Source organism: Ranitomeya imitator, chromosome 4, assembly GCF_032444005.1.
Source record: "Ranitomeya imitator isolate aRanImi1 chromosome 4, aRanImi1.pri, whole genome shotgun sequence".
NCBI lineage: Eukaryota > Metazoa > Chordata > Amphibia > Anura > Dendrobatidae > Ranitomeya > Ranitomeya imitator.
In genome coordinates this window covers 245,825,710-245,847,482 of record NC_091285.1, presented here as the reverse complement: position 1 = coordinate 245,847,482, position 21,773 = coordinate 245,825,710, and the positions used below count along the sequence as shown (strand labels likewise).

At 43.5% G+C, this 21,773-nt stretch overlaps 1 protein-coding gene across 2 annotated transcripts in view; it reads left to right on the top strand.

Moving 5' to 3' along the window:
• Positions 1-20,089, top strand: part of C4H12orf75 (chromosome 4 C12orf75 homolog) — a 71,263-nt gene extending 51,174 nt beyond the window's left edge. For both annotated transcript variants that reach the window (XM_069764469.1, XM_069764468.1), the window contains 3 exons: positions 13,910-13,945; positions 14,426-14,499; positions 18,477-20,089. In XM_069764469.1, the coding sequence (XP_069620570.1) occupies positions 13,910-13,945; positions 14,426-14,499; positions 18,477-18,541 (175 nt within the window). In that variant the 3' untranslated portion in view covers positions 18,542-20,089. The remainder of the gene's footprint in view (positions 1-13,909; positions 13,946-14,425; positions 14,500-18,476) is intronic.
• The last annotated feature ends 1,684 nt before the right edge of the window (positions 20,090-21,773 follow it).

Here is a 21,773-nt window from a genome sequence, read left to right as displayed (position 1 = left end):
ATGTTATTTACTTTTTCATTTTTTTTATTACATTTTTACAGATATATCTTGAAAAATGTGGTGTTTGGGCTAAATGTTGGATGTCTTTTTTTTCTGTCTTTTCACTTGGGTTGATTTAATAAAATGATTTCATTATTCTTCAAGTTGAGCACGAAAGCATTTATTTTATTGATAATCTTTTTCATATACATGTTTCAAGCAGGCTTATAGCTCCTTCTTTAGTCTTTTAATAAAATTGCGCTCTACCATGATTAATTTTATTTTGGGGGTGGATTATGCCCAGGATAGGTTGGAGGAAAACTTTCTGATCTCAAACTGTGTCATTCAAGATCTCTTCTTATCAGAACATTAGATTGTTCATGTAATTGCCAATCTAAGCTATGGGTATCTCTGTAACAAAAGACTAGTGATATTCCCATAAAATATCTGCCATGTCTCTCTCCCACTCAGACAGCAGCACACCACAACCTCCTGTTTGAACAAAAGACTCCTTCATAAGAAAATCCATGTTATCCAGATCACAGAAGACTCCCATTCCCTTATTGCATAATTCCACTTTTGAGCTAATCTTTCTAGAGACTCTCCAACATCATTAATTCCCTTGTTTTCTCCCTACTCAATACCATATCTTTGATTTAGACTCTTAATTGGCGTACTGGGTATGTTAGCGTGGATAACACTCAGGAATGGAAAACCTTGAAGATTTATTTTCAGGAATATCAGAAAGCCTTTCTATACACACAAATTGTCGACTTTTTGCCGGGCACAAGAAGACAAGTTCAAAATATTGGCAAGATTATTTGGCTACCATTCACTGCTTCCCCATATAGCCCAAAATACTCCTTAAGTTGCCCTACTATCAATACTTCCAAGCACTATTAGGTTTCAGAAAAAAATATATTGTCTGCAATGTTTATCCCACCCAATACATCCCCTTCTATGGCATAGTGGCAGCAGGAAACGTTCTAAATTGAAAGGCGTAACTATTGACAGAGTTCTAGGGAGATTGAGGTATTCTCTAGGTAATCCGATTTCCACACACTGTTCTCCATGGTAGGTGATTGTTGTGGTGCTCCTTCCATTTTCCTCCTTTTCTCTCAATTACTCCTTCCATTTTCACCATCTCTTTTAACCATTTTACTGACCCTCGCTTTTCTCTTTCTAAAGCCGGAGTTACATTAAACGTATGAAAAATCGGTCCGATTCTTCCTGCCAAGAGTCGCACGAGTGTCATGTCAGAACTATCCAATTTTTCACAACTAGCATCCGATTTACAGTACAGAAGTTTGGAGACACATTTTCATTTAAAGATTTTTCTGTATTTTCATGACTATGAAAATTGTACATTCACACTGAAGGCATCAAAACTATGAATTAACACATGTGGAAATATATACTAATGTGGCACCCCTAGGGGTATTTGCCACAAAAATAGTTACTGACAGTAAGTACAAATACTAAAATAGCAAGACTGCACTACCACCTCCGGCCAGAAGGGGGAGCTCCAGAGACTTCCCTTGATCCATTCTGGTCTGAGAGAAGAAATGGCAGTTGGGCCAAGGAGCTGAAAGTGAGAGGTCATACAGTTGAATCTCTAACAGCCCTGTGACTGTTACCAGGCCTAAATCTCCGGCCTGAGGAGAAGAGGGATAGAGAAAAAGGACATTGTGAGAACCGGGTAGCATTAATCACTACCCAGAACAGGCGCAAAGACGGATACCGGATCCGTGGCTGTATTCATTATATATAATACAGCAACCGGAAAAACGTGAGGTGATATCTGCTTCACTAGGGTCGGATGCAGCAACAGACACAGAGTTCAGCGGTACTCCCAGAGGGGGTAAACCGATAAAAGGACTCGGGTTGCCCGTCGAACCAGGACCCGGAGGGGACAGATTGGGCCGGCAGCCAGTTCACATACAGCAGCAGGGCCACACAGAAATTGCGCACAATAAGAGGCGAAGACCCCGGCAGGGTCAAAGTAACTCAGAGTTCCCATACAGACTCCGGTGACAGGACTGGTTGTAAATCCTTTTATGTTAAAGTAAACTGGTTAAACGTTTCAGTGCCTCAGTCTTTCATTTGGACAATAGCCATCTATCCAGGATCGAGATCGTCACCGCTGGGAGAACCTGCTGCTGATCAAGTAAGTGCCTGTCCCCTCATGATACCCCTTACACTGTGCATTGCCTGAGGCCACAGCACCGGGTCAAGCCACCCGTGACATCCCCCTCAAGAGACAGACTCCATTGGTCCGGTGCTGGGTATCCCGGTCTCCTGGGCGTCACAATTGGCGTCACGAACAGGATCTAGCCAGCCCGTATACCGGGTATTGTGTGCCGTGATTGGAGCCCAAAACTGTGAAAACTGGGATGAAAAATCTTGAAAATTGACTTTATTAAAGAAAAATCCATTCCCCATTGAAAACTATTGAAAGTGACTTTTCCCCATTGGTTATAATGGAGTAAAGATGGCCGCCATCCCCTGAGGTAATCACTTCATAACCGTTAGGCACGAGACTGTTAATTGAGCTACGCCATCACCTGAGCCCCAGTCTAACTGAAAAACTTCAGAATCCGCCATTACAGAGCGCGGTGGGTGGGAGCAGCAGGGGGCGTGTCATTGTGGGCGGCACCAAGCTGAGCGCTCTGACATCAGAGCAAGGGGAAAATCGATCCTGCTGCACAGCGGAACGAATCTACACTATCCCGACGGAAGCGGAGGACCGGAAGGGTCCTGATTAACTAAGGGGGCACAGTATGTCGCAGCACGGAGACGCCGCAGCACTCGGCAACGCTAATGCAGCTGAAAGACAGAGTGTCAATAGAGAGTCCGGCAGCGCAGCGGTGCAAGGAGTGGCGCCCATCATGCCAGTGCTGATGCCATATACCCCGGGTGGCCCATGGCTTCCAATGTATGAAGGTGAGCCTAATACCCTTGACGATTTCAGAGAAAAGATGCTGGCCCATTTTGACATGTTCCCTGTGGGTGAAGTTCAGCGTGTTAGTCTCCTGATGATGCAGTTAAGTGGCCATGCTAAGCGAGAAGTCACAGCATGGGCAGCTGATCTAAAAGGCACTGTTGAACGCATATTTGCTGGATTAAAAGCTACATTTGAAACCACGGCCAGCAGCAAAGCTAAAATACGATTCTTTAGTTGCAAACAAAAAGCTAATGAGGGCGTGAGAGACTTTGCCTTAAACCTGCAGGAAGCCCTTAAATCACTTACACTGGCTGAACCCATTTTTAACACCGGAGCGGATAAACTGCTAAGAGATCAATTTATTGAGGGACTCTACACCCCTTCTCACCGGGGGCATGTGAGCATGCTTGTTTTTAAGAACCCTGAATTGACATTTGCCCAATTAAAGGAGAGCGCTATACGTCTCCAGCTGGCAGAGACACCTCGGGATCAGGATCCTGCGCAACCCATGGCAGAGGCACCTCAACAACAGGGAGTGCCAGTGACATCAGCTATGTCTGGGGCCATTGCTAAGCCCCTGGGGCCCAGTACTAATGAGGCTCTTCAACAAAAGCTTGACTCTTTAGCTGATGTTGTTGCTTCAATGGCTAAAACCATGCAGGAGATGAGAGGACACAAGATGGAGTTGGCAAACTGTAGAGAGGATGTTCCATGGATGAGACCCCGGAGATACCCGACATGGAGAGGACGACCCCGCGACCGCTACCAACCGGATGGACAGCCTATTTGCCGCCGTTGCCAGCAGCCGGGCCACTTTGCACGAGATTGTGATTTAAACGGGAATCCCCTGGGAATGCGGGCCGCTTCGCAGGAATGAACTTTCAAGGCCCAACACCCTGGCACGACAGGTACATCGGAGGACGACCCATTATCCCTATCGTGCTGGACGGAATTCCCCTCAACGCTTTGCTGGACACAGGTTCCCAGCTTTCATCTATACCGTATATCCTTTATAAGAGGTACTGGGCTGATGCAGATATTGATAAAGGGCCCTCTGATGTTGAACTAGATATATGGGCCAGTAATGGTAAGTTGGAACCGAAACTAGGATTCAGGGAGATGACCATAAAGATTGGTAAAGTAGAACTGAAGAAACAGGGTATAATTGTTGTTGATGTTGACCGGCGGAACTGTGAACCAACTGTATTGATAGGAATGAATGTGTTAGAGAACTGCTTTTCCGAAGTCATTTCTGTCTTACAGCAAATTGCTGAAACTGCCCAATCCTGCCAGCAGAGAGTTCTCCGGAGGGAAATAAAAGTATTGATGTTAAGGCAACAGGTAGAAGTTGCAGGTGGAGAAATCGGCAGTGTGAGGGTAAGTGATCCAACGTCTATTGTAATCCCACCAAAAACAGAAATGCTGGTATGGTGTAGAGCAGCCATTGGTACTAAGGGACGAGATTATCAAGCCTTAATAGAACCAGTGTACACCGACAGCAGGCCCACTATACTCACAGCACGAGGGATAGTCGAGGTACACCGGGGACGAGTGCCGGTACGACTTTTGAACTGTGGAGAGGAAGAGGTCACTTTGCCAAGGTATGCTACAATGGCAAAGCTATATACTGTTGACAACAATGCCATCACAACCATTGAGCCCTTAGAACCAACCTGTCAGGTGGAAGGCAATGGCTCAGATGGAGAAATGGAGGATTGGTGCCAACAGCTACACGTGGGCATAAATTCAACACCTACCCATCAAAAACAAGGGGTGTATAGGCTAGTGACGGAATATGAACAAGTCTTCAGTAAACACCCATTGGACTTCGGACGGATAGAAGGGGTAGAACACACAATCCCCACAGGTGACCATCCCCCAATAAAAGAAAGATATAGACCCATACCGCCCGCTCACTATCAATGTGCAAAAGATATGCTGAGGGAAATGAAACAGGCCGGGGTAATAAGAGACAGCTGTAGCCCCTGGGCGGCCCCTCTAGTGATTGTCAAAAAAAAGGACGGAACCATGAGAATGTGCGTAGACTACCGGAAGATTAATAACATCACCCATAAAGACGCCTACCCCTTGCCTAGGATAGAAGAGTCCTTAACTGCTTTGAAATCTGCTAATTATTTTTCCACCTTAGACTTAACAAGCGGGTATTGGCAAGTCCCTGTGGCTGAGAGAGATAAGGAAAAGACGGCATTCACCACACCAATGGGTCTATTTGAATTTAATCGCATGCCGTTCGGACTCTGCAACGCATCCGGTACCTTCCAGCGGCTGATGGAATGCTGCCTCGGACACAAGAACTTCGAGACCGTCCTCCTGTACCTAGATGATGTGATCGTCTACTCAAAGACTTACGAACAACACTTAATAGACCTGGCAGAAGTGTTCGAAGCCTTATCCAGGTATGGCATGAAAGTCAAGCCATCCAAATGTCACCTTCTCAAGCCAAAGGTACAGTACCTGGGACACATCGTGAGTTCGGAGGGAGTAGCACCAGATCCCGAGAAAATAAGCGCCATAAGGGATTGGCCAAGACCTACCAGCGCAAAAGAAGTGAGACAATTCCTGGGATTGGTGGGTTACTATCGCAGATTTATAAAAGGATTTACCAAGTTGGCAGCACCCTTGCAAGACACCTTGGTAGGGCAGACGAAGAAACCTTCAAACCGAAACCCTCCTTTTCAGTGGAACGACGAAAGGGAAGACTCCTTTGAACAACTAAAGAAGGCACTAACCGGAGAAGAGGTTCTGGCATACCCAGATTACCATAAACCTTTCATCCTCTACACCGATGCCAGTAATGTGGGACTAGGAGCGGTGCTGTCACAAAAGCAAGAAGGTCGGGAGAAAGTCATCGCCTTTGCAAGTAGAAAGCTCCGGCCTACTGAAAGAAATTCAGAAAATTACAGCTCCTTCAAATTGGAACTACTGGCAGTAGTTTGGGCTGTGACGGAGCGTTTCAAACACTATCTGGCCGCTGCAGAATTTATTGTCTATACTGACAACAATCCGTTGACCCACCTGGACACAGCCAAATTAGGTGCGTTAGAACAGCGATGGATAGCCCGGTTATCTAATTACAACTTCATAATCAAGTATCGAGCAGGTCGCAAGAATGGAAATGCCGATGCCCTATCCCGGATGCCACACTTGAGAGATGTAGAAGAGGAAACGGGGGAGCTTGAAGAAATTGAACTACCAGCCTTCCATCGTCCCAAGGCAAAACATCATCAGTCAAGTACCTATCAGAAACAACAAGAGGTGAATTTTAATCCGTTAGCACACCATAGATGGGCTGACACCCAAGACAGCAATCCGGCTGTGAAGTTGGTGAAGGAACTGTTGACTGAGCAAAGTGCATATCCCTATGAGGATGCCCCAGAAGAGACGCATCAACTCTGGAAAGAGAGAGGCAAAATGTTCCTGTATCAAGGGAAGCTCTGTAGAAGATACACCAATCCGAAAACACATGAATTGGTTTGGCAGATTATTGTGCCTAAACAAGATGTGAAGATGGTCCTCGAAGCTTACCATAATGGTGCTGGTCACTTCGGTTGGAAAAAGTTAGAAGTACTTCTAAGAGAAAGATTTTATTGGGTCGGGATGAGAAAATCAATCGAACAGTGGTGCAGAAATTGTGGCCCGTGTAACCTCAGAAGAAACGATCAAAAGAACCAAAGAGCACCACTGCAGCCCATAATCACCAAACAACCACTTGAACTTGTAGCCATGGACCACGTGAAGTTGACACCAAGCCGGTCCGGCTATGTCTATGCCTTGACCATCGTGGACCATTATTCACGTTTCTTGGTAGTAGTACCCGTAAAAGATCTGACAGCAAAAACAGCAGCCAAAGCGTTCCAAACGTACTTTTGTAGACCCCATGGATATCCGGAACAGGTTCTCACCGACCAAGGTACAGCCTTTGAATCAGAGATCTTCAGAGAATTCTGTAATATGTATGGTTGCAAAAAGATCCGGACGACGGCCTATCATCCACAAACAAACGGCTTATGCGAGAAGATGAACCATATTGTAATAGACCTACTAAAGACTTTACCTGAGACAGAAAGGAATCAATGGCCAGAGAAATTGCCTGACTTGGTGAATCTGTATAATCATGTCCCAGTGAGCTCCACCAACTGCACCCCAGCTTACCTTATGCGTGCAAGACCCGGCCAATTACCAATCGATCTAGAAATGGGAATTCTGAAACCAGACGCAGAAGTTCAAGACTCCAATTGGGATATCATACGGCAAAAGCAGTATCGCCAAGTGCAAGAGAGTGTGGAAAGAAGCCTTCAGCAAACTAGAGAAAGACAAGAGCGAACTTTCAACCAGAATGCTCTAGCGACCCCATTAAGACCGGGTGACCAAGTGCTCAAGAGAAATCGTCGAACCAATAAACTGGACAATCAGTGGGAAGCCGTACCCTACACAGTTTTACCAACAAGAGTGGATAATCCTAAAATGTGTCTCATTAGCAAAAACGGAGGCTTAACATCTGTACTAGTGTCAAGAGACAATCTTAAATTATGTCCGGAAGCATTGAAAGAGCCAGACGTTGTCCAGCCAGAACCAGAAGTTATTCAACCCATACAGGTTCAACCAGTAAAGGAAAAAGAAGAGGAAGTGTATCACACCTGTATAGGAGACTTTCCCAAAACCCTACTAACATACCATGGTGCAGTAGTGGTTCCCATGGTGGCCTTTTACCCAACACCGAACCCAATACCAGAAGTCCCAAGACAGGAAGAGGCTGACCCCGTACTACAGGAGGTTCCAGGCCAGGAAGAACAGATTCCTGGTCAGAGTAATCCCATTCACGGTGGACTTGCCAACTCCATAGTCGTGGAATTATCTTTAGCAGAGCGGGCAGATACTATATCCGCAGTAGACAGTAGTACACCACATGAAGAGACACCGCTATTACGTAGATCACAGCGTAGTACCCAGGGTCAATTACCGGCCAGGTATGCAGATTACCAACTATAAAGCTCATAATGTGAATTGTATATATGTTATGCCGTATATAGTTAAACAGAAAATGTAGTATAGTCATTGCTATCAGTCTGCAACGTTTAAGCCCAGTGCCTACAGAGACTTGTCTGTATGAACTTATTGCATATTCTTGAACTTTTTATCAGGCCGGAGGCACTAAATCAAAGCTCCGGAAAGACTGCTTTTTGAACTTTGCTTTTTGCTCTTTTTGAACTTTCTTTAGACTTTATATTGATAACTCCGTTGGAAAAATGGAACTAAATTCCTGGACACTAAGTACAGTGCCGTTCCTAATACCTTCAAGGATAGAACTGTATTAATGGACGCTATTTGAAGTGACTTTTTACAGAACTCTATTTTTGTTTCCTTGAGTGGTTTTTGTAACTTTTCATTTTTAAGACTCTGTACATATTAATTGTTATTTCAAAATGTTATTGTCCCACAGTCCCGGAGTACTGTTCTTAACTAAGGGGGAATGTGGCACCCCTAGGGGTATTTGCCACAAAAATAGTTACTGACAGTAAGTACAAATACTAAAATAGCAAGACTGCACTACCACCTCCGGCCAGAAGGGGGAGCTCCAGAGACTTCCCTTGATCCATTCTGGTCTGAGAGAAGAAATGGCAGTTGGGCCAAGGAGCTGAAAGTGAGAGGTCATACAGTTGAATCTCTAACAGCCCTGTGACTGTTACCAGGCCTAAATCTCCGGCCTGAGGAGAAGAGGGATAGAGAAAAAGGACATTGTGAGAACCGGGTAGCATTAATCACTACCCAGAACAGGCGCAAAGACGGATACCGGATCCGTGGCTGTATTCATTATATATAATACAGCAACCGGAAAAACGTGAGGTGATATCAGCTTCACTAGGGTCGGATGCAGCAACAGACACAGAGTTCAGCGGTACTCCCAGAGGGGGTAAACCGATAAAAGGACTCGGGTTGCCCGTCGAACCAGGACCCGGAGGGGACAGATTGGGCCGGCAGCCAGTTCACATACAGCAGCAGGGCCACACAGAAATTGCGCACAATAAGAGGCGAAGACCCCGGCAGGGTCAAAGTAACTCAGAGTTCCCATACAGACTCCGATGACAGGACTGGTTGTAAATCCTTTTATGTTAAAGTAAACTGGTTAAACGTTTCAGTGCCTCAGTCTTTCATTTGGACAATAGCCATCTATCCAGGATCGAGATCGTCACCGCTGGGAGAACCTGCTGCTGATCAAGTAAGTGCCTGTCCCCTCATGATACCCCTTACACTGTGCATTGCCTGAGGCCACAGCACCGGGTCAAGCCACCCGTGACATCCCCCTCAAGAGACAGACTCCATTGGTCCGGTGCTGGGTATCCCGGTCTCCTGGGCGTCACACTTATAAACAACTGAAATTATGTCTTACATTCTAGGTTCTTCAAAGTAGCCACCTTTTGCTTTGATGACTGCTTTGCACACTCTTGGCATTCTCTTGATGAGCTTCAAGAGGTAGTCACCAGGAATGGTTTTAAACCTGACAGGGCACACCTGTGAATTGAATAAGTGGGATTTCTTGCCTTATAAATGGGGTTGGGACCATCAGTTGTGTTGTGCAGAAGTCTGGTGGATACAAAGCTGATAGTCCTACTGAATAGACTGTTAGAATTTGTATTATGGCAAGAAAAAAGTAGCTAAGTAAAGAAAAATGAGTGGCCATCATTACTTTAAGAAATGAAAGTCAGTCAGTCCCAAAAACATTGGGCAAACTTTGAAAGTGTCCCCAAGTGCAGTGGCAAAAACCATCAAGCACTACAAAGAAACTGGCTCACATGTGGACCGCCCAAGGAAAGGAAGACCAAGAGTCACCTCTGCTTCTGATAAGTTTATCCGAGTCACCAGCCTCAGAAATCGCAGATTAACAGCAGCTCAGATTAGAGACCAGGTCAATGCCACACAGAGTTTTAGCAGCAGACACATCTCTACAACAACTGTTAAGAGGAGACTTTGTGCAGCAGGCTTTCATGGTAAAACAGCTCCTAGGAAACCACCACTAAGGACAGGCAACAAGTAGAAGAGACTTGTTTGGGCTAAAGAACACAAGGAATGGACATCAGACCAGTGGAAAGCTGTGCTTTGGTTTTGTGAGTCCAAATTTGAGATCTTTCGTTCCAACCACCGTGTCTTTGTGCGATGCAGAAAAGGTGAACGGATGGACTCTACATGCCTGGTTCCCACCGTGAAGCATGGATGAGGTGTGATGGTGTGGGAGTGCTTTGCTGGTAACACTGTTGGGGATTTATTCAAAACTGAAGGCATATTGAACCAGCATGGCTAACACAGCATCTTGCAGTGGCATGTTATTCTATCCGGTTTGCGTTTAGTTGGACCACCATTTATTTTTCAGCAGGCCAATGACCCCAAACACACCTCCAGGCTGTGTAAGGGCTATTTGACCAAGAAGGAGAGTGACCTGACCTCCACAGTCACCAGACCTGAACCCAATCGAGATGGTTTGGGGTGAGCTGGACTGCAGAGTGAAGGCAAAAGGGCCAACAAGTGCCAAGCATCTCTGGGAACTCCTTCAAGATTGTTGGAAGACCATTCCCGGTGACTACCTCTTGAAGCTCATCAAGAGAATGCCAAGAGTGTGTAAAGCAGTCATCAAAGCAAAAGGTGGCTACTTTGAAAAACCTAGAATATAAGACATAATTTCAGTTGTGTCACACTTTTTGTGAAGTATATAATTCCACATGTGTTAATTCATAGTTTTGATGCCTTCAGTGTGAATATACAATTTTCATAGTCATGAAAATACAGAAAAATCTTTAAATAAGGTGTGTCCAAACTTTTGGTCTGTACTGTACATCCGAATGCAGTGCGATTGCTATCCAATTGCAATGCGATTTTAACATGAGCTTTTACATAGAGCAATTTTCTGTCATTTACACATCGTTTTCAAAGGAAATATTTGTCAAAACATACACACACAAATAGAATAAAAGCTGGCAATTCATCTGCCGTGTCCAGTAAAATCACAGCAGGAGCCGACCGGATAGCAGAGATGGATTACATACAGTAAAGACATATAGAATAGATATATAGTTGTCAGTGACAAATACAATTAGTGCAGTGTGTGGGCAAATTACCTCATGTATTTAATTAATGAAAGATTAATTTTCGTAAAAAAATTATGTGGGCTCCTGCACAATTTTGTAACCAGCAGAGGGAAAGCCGACGGCTGGGGCAGATGCTTATAGCCTGGGAAGGGGATAATACCCTTGGAGTTTCCCAGGCTATTAATATCAGCTCACAACTGTACACTTAGCCTTTACTGGCTATTAAATTTGAGGAGCCCACGCCATTTTTTGTTTCTGAAAAATAATTTATTAATTAAATACATGTACAGTAATTTGCACACACATTGTACTAATTGTAATTGTCACAGACATCTATATATTTATCTATTCTATCTGTATTTACTGTATGTAATCCATCTCTTCTACCCCATCCAGCCAATCTGAGCAATCGTGGGCGAAGAGCCTTGGTGAGAGAGGTAAAGAAGAACCTAAGATCACTGTGGCTGAGTTTCAGAGATGCAGTAGGTGGATGGGAGAAAGTCCCACAAAGTCAACTATCACTGCAGTCCTCCACCAGTTGGGCCTTTATGGCAGAGTGGCCCGACGGAAGCCTCTCCTCAGTGCAAGATATGAAAGCCCGCATAGAGTTTGCTAAAAAAGCACATGAAGCACTCCAAGACTATGAGAAATAAAATTCTCTGGTTTGATGAGATGAAGATAGACCTTTTTGGTGAAAATTCTAAGCGGTATGCGTGGAGAAAACCAGGCAGTGCTCATCACCACCCAATACAATCCCAACAGTGAAACATGGTGGTGGCAGCATCATGCTATGGGGGTGTTTTTTAGCTGCAGGGACAGGACGACTGGTTGTCATTGAAGGAAACATGAATGCTGCCAAGTACAGAGATATCCTGGATGAAAACCTCTTCCAGTGCGCCCTGGACCTTCCAACTAGATAATGACCCTAAGCACACAGCTAAAATAACAAATGAGTGGCTTCAGAACAACTCTGACCATTCTTGACTGGCCCAGCCAGAACCCTGACCTAAACCCTATTGAGCATCTCTGGAGAGACCTGAAACTGGCTGTCCACCATCCAACCTGATGGAACTGTAGAGGATCTGCAAGGAAGAATGGCAGAGGATCCCCATATCCAAGTGTGAAAAACTTGTTGCATCATTCCCAAGAAGACTCATGGCTGTACTAGCTCAAAAGGGTGCTTCTACTCAATACTGAGAAAAGGGTCTGAATACCTATGGCCATGTGATATTTCAGTTTTTCTTTTTAAGAAATGTGCAAAAATTTCTACATGTTTTTTTTCAGTCAAGATGGGGTGCAGAGTGTGCAATTAATGAGAAAAAAAAAGAACTTTAATTTACCAAATGGCTGCAAATGAAACCAAAGAGTGAAAAATTTAAAGGGGTATGAATACTTTCCGTACCTACTGTATGTATTCTATCTATTTTAGATATTCTATTCTAACCTGTCAGTGTGATTTTACTGTACACGGCACATGAATTAAAATCAGACAGCACACGCATAGTCTGAGTGCTGTGGCTGTGCGATTTTAATTTTTTTCTCGCACCCATAGGCTTGCATTGGTGAGTCTTGGCCGAGTCTCAGTGACATTTGCTGCATGCTGCGATTTTACACGCACACTGAATACGCTCAAGAAAATAAATGGTAATATGAGCTGCCCCATAGATTAACACTGGGCTGAGTGCTATGCGATATTTTCTCTCATGGCACTCACCCGTATTCTACGGTAGTGTGACGCTGGCCTAAAATGCAGAGTTGTCTTGGCTCATTGACATGGTATGATTGATAAGGTATTATTAATTCAAGTTCTCTCTCTCACCTGACATTTTCAAGAGTCTTTTTGTCGTTTATTGTACCAATAATAGGCTTGCCCCAGCAGTATGTGTTGTTTGCCGCCTTTGTAATACTTTTTAAGCACTATTTTCTATTCAGTTTCTTTTGTATATGTCTTTTAGTCCTGCACTACCTGCAAGTGTGTGATTTCTTTTTGTTATCCCAAAATATTTTAAATAAAACGGATTAAAAACAGAAAATCATACATGCACACTGTTTATATGGGGTCCACAGATAAATAGCTTGTTAAAACAAGTTTGTAATCGATCAGATCTGAGTTTATTTTCTTACACAAAGTAAAAAGCATCAGAAATCTTTGATAAATGAGCTACGCTTTATAAAACTCCAAATCTCCGGCCACTTTTCAGATTTATGTGTAGGTCACACATTTCATGACTAAAAATCTTCACAACTTTCTTTATATAATGCTTCAGCGGTTTAAATCCTCACTAGGGCCTGTAAATTGCCTCTTCTGAGAAAAAGAGGACTTAAACTCTATAGCGCCACCTGTTGGAAGTAGCGATCCTACAAGTCACAATCAACCCTTTAAACGAGTCGTGCAATATGACTTAGGATAAAAGCCAAATCAGTATCTCAATTCGCAGACACGGTGTTTCGGGCTGTTGTCCCTCGTCAGTGCGAAGCATGAGAACTAATTTGGCTAGGTGAGAGGCTCTAGACTGGGGTCTAAGGGGTATCGTTTCTCCTTATGGAGAGTGACATACCAGCTCTGGCTTGTCAAGGTAAGGAGGCTTATTAATCAATAGAGCCTGTTAATTTTAGGAATTACGGGTGAAGTCAGTAATCTTAGACCAAAAATGGAACAATAGAGTACGACCACACAATGTTTGGTCGCGTGCAGTTCTCTCTACTGTAATGGCCAATTGCTACAAGACTGTTTCATATTCGTGCAGCTATTGGTGCCCAACGGGCGGACACAACTTTTGCCACAGTCAGCCGCTGCCTTAAGACATTTTGATTAGATTTTACATTGTAGTCAAAGATTGTATGATAGAATGTCTGCAAGCTTTTAAAAGCCTCCTCTGATTTACAGGTCTGGTAATGTTACATCTCAAGACGACAAACACAGGTATTTGGTCCAATGTTTAATTTATTTGAAATGGTATGCGTCATGAATATTCATTCTAGCAGTACAGGGGCGTCTAACTATTGGCGCAGTGGTAGCCTTTATAGTCCTGGTTAGCATTTTGATTCTACACTCAGCAGAGAGGCTTGTATGTGCATAAGAAATTGTTTTAAAGAGGGTGACTATATTCTGGTCACTAGAAGAGGGGTTCCAAGACCCCTGATCCTCTTCCCTTCACGACCATATTCCGAATTGGAATGGCACAATGCAGATCACTTCAGTATCAGAAATAGCTGAGCAGTCATGGAGTAAGGAGAAGCAGGAGGCTGGGGGCACACTGTATTGCAATCATGGCTCCAGCAAAAAGACAATTATCACTTATCCTATGAATAACTGGTAAACTTCCTTTGTGGGACAATCCCTTCAATGTAATATATTAAGTTTATCACATGAAGTTAGTGTTTTTAATGTATTTTCTTTAAGGAATTATGGAGGAGTATATGTTGGTCTCCCAACAGATACAACGACTACATACAGAGATCCAAAAGGAGCAGAAGGTATTTATGCAATATGTTTTCTTTTTCAGTTGACTTATACCATGTACAAGTGTACTATGTAGGCACGTGCACACAAACACACAGTGGGCCATTAACAGATTATAACCTAGAATTAAAACAAAGAATACATACCCTGCAGTAAGTAAATAAATAGTACAGCATCTAAAAAAAAATAAGTTAAACTTAGTTCACATTTTTTAATTAAAAAAGTGTAAAAGCCATCCCACGTTAACAATGTGTTCCCAATCAGGATGGTTCCCAACTTCGTTATGTGCTAGCAGCCCAAAAGAGACAGGGGCTTGAGAAGGACCTGGGCCTAACTGTTCTGCACCTGCCTGTGTGGAAGCTAAATAGACAATGGGGACACCCCCAAATGTACAAAGTACAAGAAACTAAAGCAAAACCAAGCACTACCTTTGACAAGAGATTATGATCTGGACCCGTGTAAGGATTATCAACTGAAACAACTCCTTCACTGCCGGTGACGTACATGTACATCAAAAGGAGTGTCGCTGTCTTTGTTGTGTGCTGCAGCAGATCCCCGTGCCTGTCATTTTGAATCTCCTGTGAACGCCGGCTCTTGGCCGGTGTTCATAGATCATGATTTCTGCTCTGGTATGTGTGGTACACGTGATCGACGATCGCAGCTTCAAGTATCCAAAGGGGACTAGTGTAAAAATAGTAAAAAAAAAAAAAGTTTTTAAATCTGAAATAAAAATAAAAGTTCAAATTTGCCTTCTTTTGACCCATTAAAAAAAATCATTTGTCCTGTGTTCAGAAATATCCAATCAAAATTTTAAATAAATTCATGCAATCTGAAAGCAGCGTAACGAGAAAAAAAAAAGTCAGAATTATGTCCGATCAAAATATAAAATAATGCAATCTGTAAGCACTGGTCTAAAAAACATAATTCTGTCTTTTAAAAAACAAAAGCTCAAACCCTGAACATGGCCTCACCATCTCCTATGAAGCTCAGTCTGAGTTGATCATTGTACCAAGATGTCAGCCATGGCATAAATTTGCTGCCGTCGATGACTTACAGCAGCATCTAAATGGCTAAAAGCAGCGGTTAGAGCGGAGCTACGACTTCTGCTGTTAAGACACAGATGCCTGCTATGTAACACAGCTAGCCTTTACCACACGTGTAGAGATCTCAGCTCCTGCGCCCTCTGCACACATCAGTGTGGCTGGATTGGTTGCATCCATATGCATTAAAAACAATTAGGAGGCTGATAAATCTCTTAGATTGCATGATAGGGGTAATCTCTGTGACAGTTTACTGTTAATAATGTATGCAGTTTGTAATGTGAAATATGGTGACATATCAACTTTATACATTTGCGTTTTTGACCAGTTTCACCAATAGCTCAGCAATCTAGTCAATTATTCTGCGATTCTGTGTAAATAAAGTCAGTAAGAAACTTATCACTGTGTGTTTGCCAATGGCCAGAGGAATTCAGGAGAGTAACAGAATTAGTTACCCAGAATATGCCTACACTGGCCTGAAAGAATTACCGTAATCAAACCGTGAAAGCACATTACGCCTCTAAGCTTGTAGTCTTCTACCTCCAAAATTCACTAAAAATTAGTTGTGGGAATGTAGCCTTAGGAAGCAAGTTTTGTAGATTTTACCATGGATACGTTCCCACAAGGAGTTTAATTATTTTTTTATGCTGTGTATTTTTGAAAAAATGCAAGTAACCTATTTTACTTAATGGGTGCAGAATATCTGCAACATCAAAACTCACCAAAAGCTCATTGTGGGAACGTAGCCTTAGGCCGGGGTCACACTTGCATGTGCAATGCGAGAAACTTGCGCATCAATACCCTGCAGAAATATACACTGCTTAAAAAAATAAAGGGAACACTTAAACAACAGACTATAACTCCAAGTAAATCAAACTTCTTTGAAATCAAACTGTCCACTTATGAAGCAACACTGTTTGACAATCAATTTCACATGCTGTTGTGCAAATGGAATAGACAACCGATGGAAATTATTGGCAATTATTAAGACACTCAAAGGAGAGGTTCTGCAGGTGGAGACGACATCTCAGTACCAATGCTTTCTGGCTGATGTTTTGAATGTTGGTTGTGTTTTCACACTCGTGGTAGCATGAAACAGACTCTACAACTCACACAAGTGGCTCAGTGCAGCTCATCCAGGATGGCACATCAATGCGAGCTGTGGAAAGGTTTGCTGTGGCAGCGTAGTGTCCAGAGGCTGGAGGTGCTACCAGGAGACAGGCCAGTACACCAGGAGATGTGGAGGGTGCCGTAGAAGGGCATCAACCCAGCAGCAGGACTGCTACCTCACCTTTGTGCAAGGAGGAACAGGAGGAGCACTGCCAGAGCCCTGCAAAATAACCTCCAGCAGGCCACAAATGTGCATGTGTCTGCACAAATGGTTAGAAACCAACTCCATGAGGATGGTCTAAGTGCCCAACGTATACAGATTGGGGTTGTGCTCACAGCCCAACACCATGCAGGACACTTGGCATTTGCCACAGAACACTTGGCATTTGCCACAGAACACCAGGATTAACAAATTCGCCGCTGGTGCTCTGTGCTCTTCAAAGATGAAAGCAGGTTCACACTGGAGCACACGTGACTAAGTCTGGAGACGCTGTGGAGAGCTATCTGCCTGCAACATCCTTCCTCATGACCGGTTTGGCAGTGGGTCAGTAATGGTGTGGGGTGGCATTTCTTTGGAGGGCCGCACAGCCCTCCATGTGCTCGCCAGAGGTAGCCTGACTGCCATTAGGTACCAAGATGAGATCCTCAGACCCCTTGTGAGACCATATGCTGGTGCGGTTGGCCCTGGGTTCCTCCTAATGCAGGACATGCCAGACCTCATGTGGCTGGAGTGTGGCAGCAGTTCTTGCAAGATGATGGCATTGAAGTTATGGACTGGCCCACCCATTCCCCAGACCTGAATCCGATTGAACACATCTGGGACATCATGTCTCGCACCATCCACCAACGTCACATTGCACAACAGACTGTCCAGGAGTTGGCGAATGCTTTAGTCCAGGTCTGGGAGATCCCTCAGGAAACTATCCGCTGCCTCATCAGGAGCATGCCCAGGCATTGTAGGGAGATCATACAGGCACGTGGAGGCCACACACACTACTGAGCATCATTTCCTTATCTTGAGGCATTTCCACTGAAGTTGGATCAGCCTGTAACTTCATTTTCCACTTTGATTTTGAGCATCGATCCAATTCCAGACCTCCGTGGGATATTAGTTGTGATTTACGTGAATCATTTTTAGGTTTTATTTTTCTCAACACATTCCACTATGTAATGAATAAAGATTTACAACTGGAATATTTCATTCAGTGATATCTAGGATGAGGGATTTGTGTTCCCTTTATTTTTTTGAGCAGTGTACTTAGACTAGTTTCCGCTCCATTTTCACTCATTTGAGGTCTCAACATTAAAGGGAACCTGTCACCCCAAAAATCGAAGATGAGCTGCGGCCACCGGCATCAGGGGCATATCTACAGCATTCTGTAATGCTGTAGATAAGCCCCAGATGTATCCTGAAAGCTGAGAAAAAGAAGTTATATTATACTCACCCAGGGGCGGTCCCGGTCCAATAGAAGGCCCCAGACCAGACCACGAGGCCCATCGGAGCGGGACCGGCCCTGGGTGAGTATAATATAACCTCTTTTTCTCATCTTTCATCATACATCGGGGGCTTATCTACAGCATTACAGAATGCTGTAGATAAGCCCCTGATGCTGGTGGCCGCAGCTCATCTTCGATTTTTGGGGTGACAGGTTCCCTTTAATGTAGTAGGAAATCCTAATCCCATGTATCCCTCAGAAGACCGTATTCATAAAAAAAAAATAAAGGATTCAGTAGTCCGTGATTTATTAAGCATGGTCATAAAACTGTTGTGGCAGCAATAAATTAATTTTATTTTGTATGTATGGTGACCAAATGTAATTAACATCTGTAAATTGTTACAGCTGCCAGCCAGTCGAAAGAACGGAGCACAACGCCTGGATCTCCTCTGCCGGAGAATGTCTGCTAGCATAACACTTGACTAAGAACTTTTAGTACCAAATACGGGTAACCACAAGTCCACGATTCTGATGCGACGTCTCATGGATTGTGCATTCTGGAGAGGACACTGTGGGTCACATCTCAGCTGCCGCTCCTGATTGAAGCAAACAGACTATGATGATTCAATGTTATCAAACCACAAATGAGAGCCTGGAACAAGATCACTGCGCAACTGAAAAGTGTTTTTTTTTTTTTTTTTTTTAAACTAGTTAATAATAAATTATACTTTAGATTAACAGACCAATTTGCCTCTGACAAAAAGGCTTGTAAAAATCCATTGCAGTAACTAATAGGAATATACCTTTCAGCTTAAATGGTTATCCAGTTCTATGTACATATTCACTCTAAATTAATATTTAGCAAATTTCTAATTATTATAAAATCTGTTCGCTGTCCTTGAGAGTAACCCACTAGACCTAATATTTCTCTTAGATGTGGCCACAATTATATTCAGTCTGTGAGCCATATAACGGACTTGAGGACGCTGAATTTTACCTACAAATACCTGTATAGGAATTGCAGAACTTTTAATTAATTGAAGTGGCTGTCCACTATTTGGACAACCCCCTCTAAAATGCCCAAATTCCTTGAGGAAAATAAGAAAACCCTATACTCCCCTCCTGCCAAATGCTGTTGCAGGGATTCACTCGGATGTAATATTAAGGACCAGCAGCCGATCACTGATTATGTCACGTGAGATTATGTTCTGCTATAGGTGCCGGCATAGCTGGAACGGGGCTTGTGCGGGAGGAGAGAATAAGGTTTTCATTATTTTATTCAGGGAACTTTGACATTTAAGAAGGAGGATGCCCCATTAAGCAGAGATTTACGCAAATACATAATTGGTTTTTAGTGTGAACTTCTTACTCGTGCATCACAAAGTGAGTTGTTGGAGGAGAAACTTACACTAATCAAAATTTGTGTTTTTTTGAACTCCTTGTGGTTTTGGAGAGTTTCTGCATCAAAAACTACTGAAAAATACAAAAAAAACAAACAGTGTGATCATATGAAGGCTGTATTCCCACAATGCGTGTTTGACGCTGCCTGTTTTCGCTGAGTACACAGTTCCAACATGGATGGGAATTATAGAAGCCTCATGCCCACATTGCTTTTCTTTCCTGAACACAAATTGACCTGGAGTGCGCATTTCAGATCCCCAATGTGTTAAAATTTCAGCGTAAAAAATGAATAGAGAAAAACGCACTTGAAAATGCAATGAACCTAGTTAACATAATAGGTGTAGAAAATCTGCAACAAACATTCACCAAATACTCTTCACTAAGAGATTATGGTGGACATTTGGGCAGTTATAGCAGTCATGGGAACACTAGGCGCAATAAATGGGCTTCTGACACTATGGTCTTGGATAATGACTGTGGGGAAGGATTGGGAAGCCCATCTTATTGTTGGTTGATATGATCACATTTCTGCTCTTTCGTCGATTTTTATATAAGTAGAAAAAAAATACTAAATAAAATTTTATACATTCTAAATTAATAAAAGGATTTTTCTGTAATTTTATGGATTAATTGGCTTCCAGTTTAAGTGCTGGCTCACACTAGTGTATAAATCGGATGTTATTTAATGATATAATGCAGATCAGTGATTATTTTCTTTAGCTGTATTGGGCATGAGGGGGGAAAAGAAAAAAAATTTGCAGCAAATCTGTACAATGCGAGAAAAAAAAAAAATACATGTCATAAGGACTATCAGTATGGCATCAGATTTTTATGGCTACATTACAATTCTGTAACATGCAAGTATGAGCGAACCCTTATACCATCAATTTTGCACAGTCCATACTAGACTACATTGCATTTCTCTCCTCTTTCCTATATGCATGATAAAAATGTATTAAAAGGATGCCCATCAGCAGAATTATTCATTCAGCTGCATCCCTCATTACAAAGGATTTCATTTTAAGTGTTATAAATCATAAAAATTGGCCTCTTTTTTAATATAAACCTGATGTTTCGCCAAATACAGTTTCCCCATCTTACAAAACTGTAATAGAACTGATCCATACAAAGGGAGTCTATAATTTTTGGCTTTTTTTTTTTTGCACACCTATTGAGGTTGAACAAATCTGATCCAAAATAAACCCAAACAGATCAGAGTAGTGAATTTTCTCTCTCTATTTATACAGGTGTAAAAGCTTTCATCTGAAATCCTCCACTCACTTGCATTAGTCTGTGTACTGTCCTTTTGATACAAGAACTAATTACTCACTGGTCTGAATGAACCCTTACTCTGACACTTTGGTATTTTTAAGACCATATTTAAAAAGCCCCAGGTACAGGGGAACCTTTTCATATAGATCGCAGCCATTTAGTGATGCAGAACTGGGCACAGAGAAGCCAGAGGTGAGACATCTTCCACAGCCTGACATAGCCCATAGTCACTGGATTTCACATTTTTTGTGCAGTGGAGGTTAGAAAATAAAACTTATAAGCATTTGTATGTTAATAGAATACCTATAAAGAATGAGTGCATTTCAATACATAAAAAATAAACGACTGGAAGAAAGAAAAATCTGTTATATAAAAAGGTGAATACCGTATTTTTCGGACTAAAAGACGCACTGGGGGGTGCGTCTAATAGTCGCAATGCAGGCTTACCTAGGTGGCAGAGGTGCGGTGGCAGAGGTGCGGTGGCAGAGGTGCGGTGGCAGAGGTGTGGCGGCAGAGGAGGCGCAGTAAGCGGGGTCCCTTTCCCCGGTATGGTGATGCAGCAGGCCCGGTATGCAGCAGAGCCGGGTGAATCCTCTTGTTATCGGTGGTGGCGGCCATTTTCCGGAGGCCGCGCGTGCGCAGATTGAGCGCTCTGCTTCCCGGGGCTTCAGGAAAATGGCCGCCGCGATCTCCATCTGCGCACGCGCGGCCTCCCGCGGCCATTTTCCTGAAGCCCCGGGAGCAGAGCGCTTCATCTGCACACGCGCGGCCTCAGGAAGATGGCCGCGCCCACCGATAACAAGAGGATTCACCCGGCTCTGCTGCATACCGGGCCTGCTGCATCACCATACCGGGGAAAGGGACCCCGCTTCCTGCGCCTCCTCTGCTGCCACACCCCCGCCACCGCACCTCTGCCACCGGACCTCTGCCACCGCACCTCTGCCACCTAGGTAAGCCTGCATGGTACGCCAGGGACCCCTCTCACGCCATACCTCTCACTGCACCTCCTGATCCCAGCACCTCCTGATC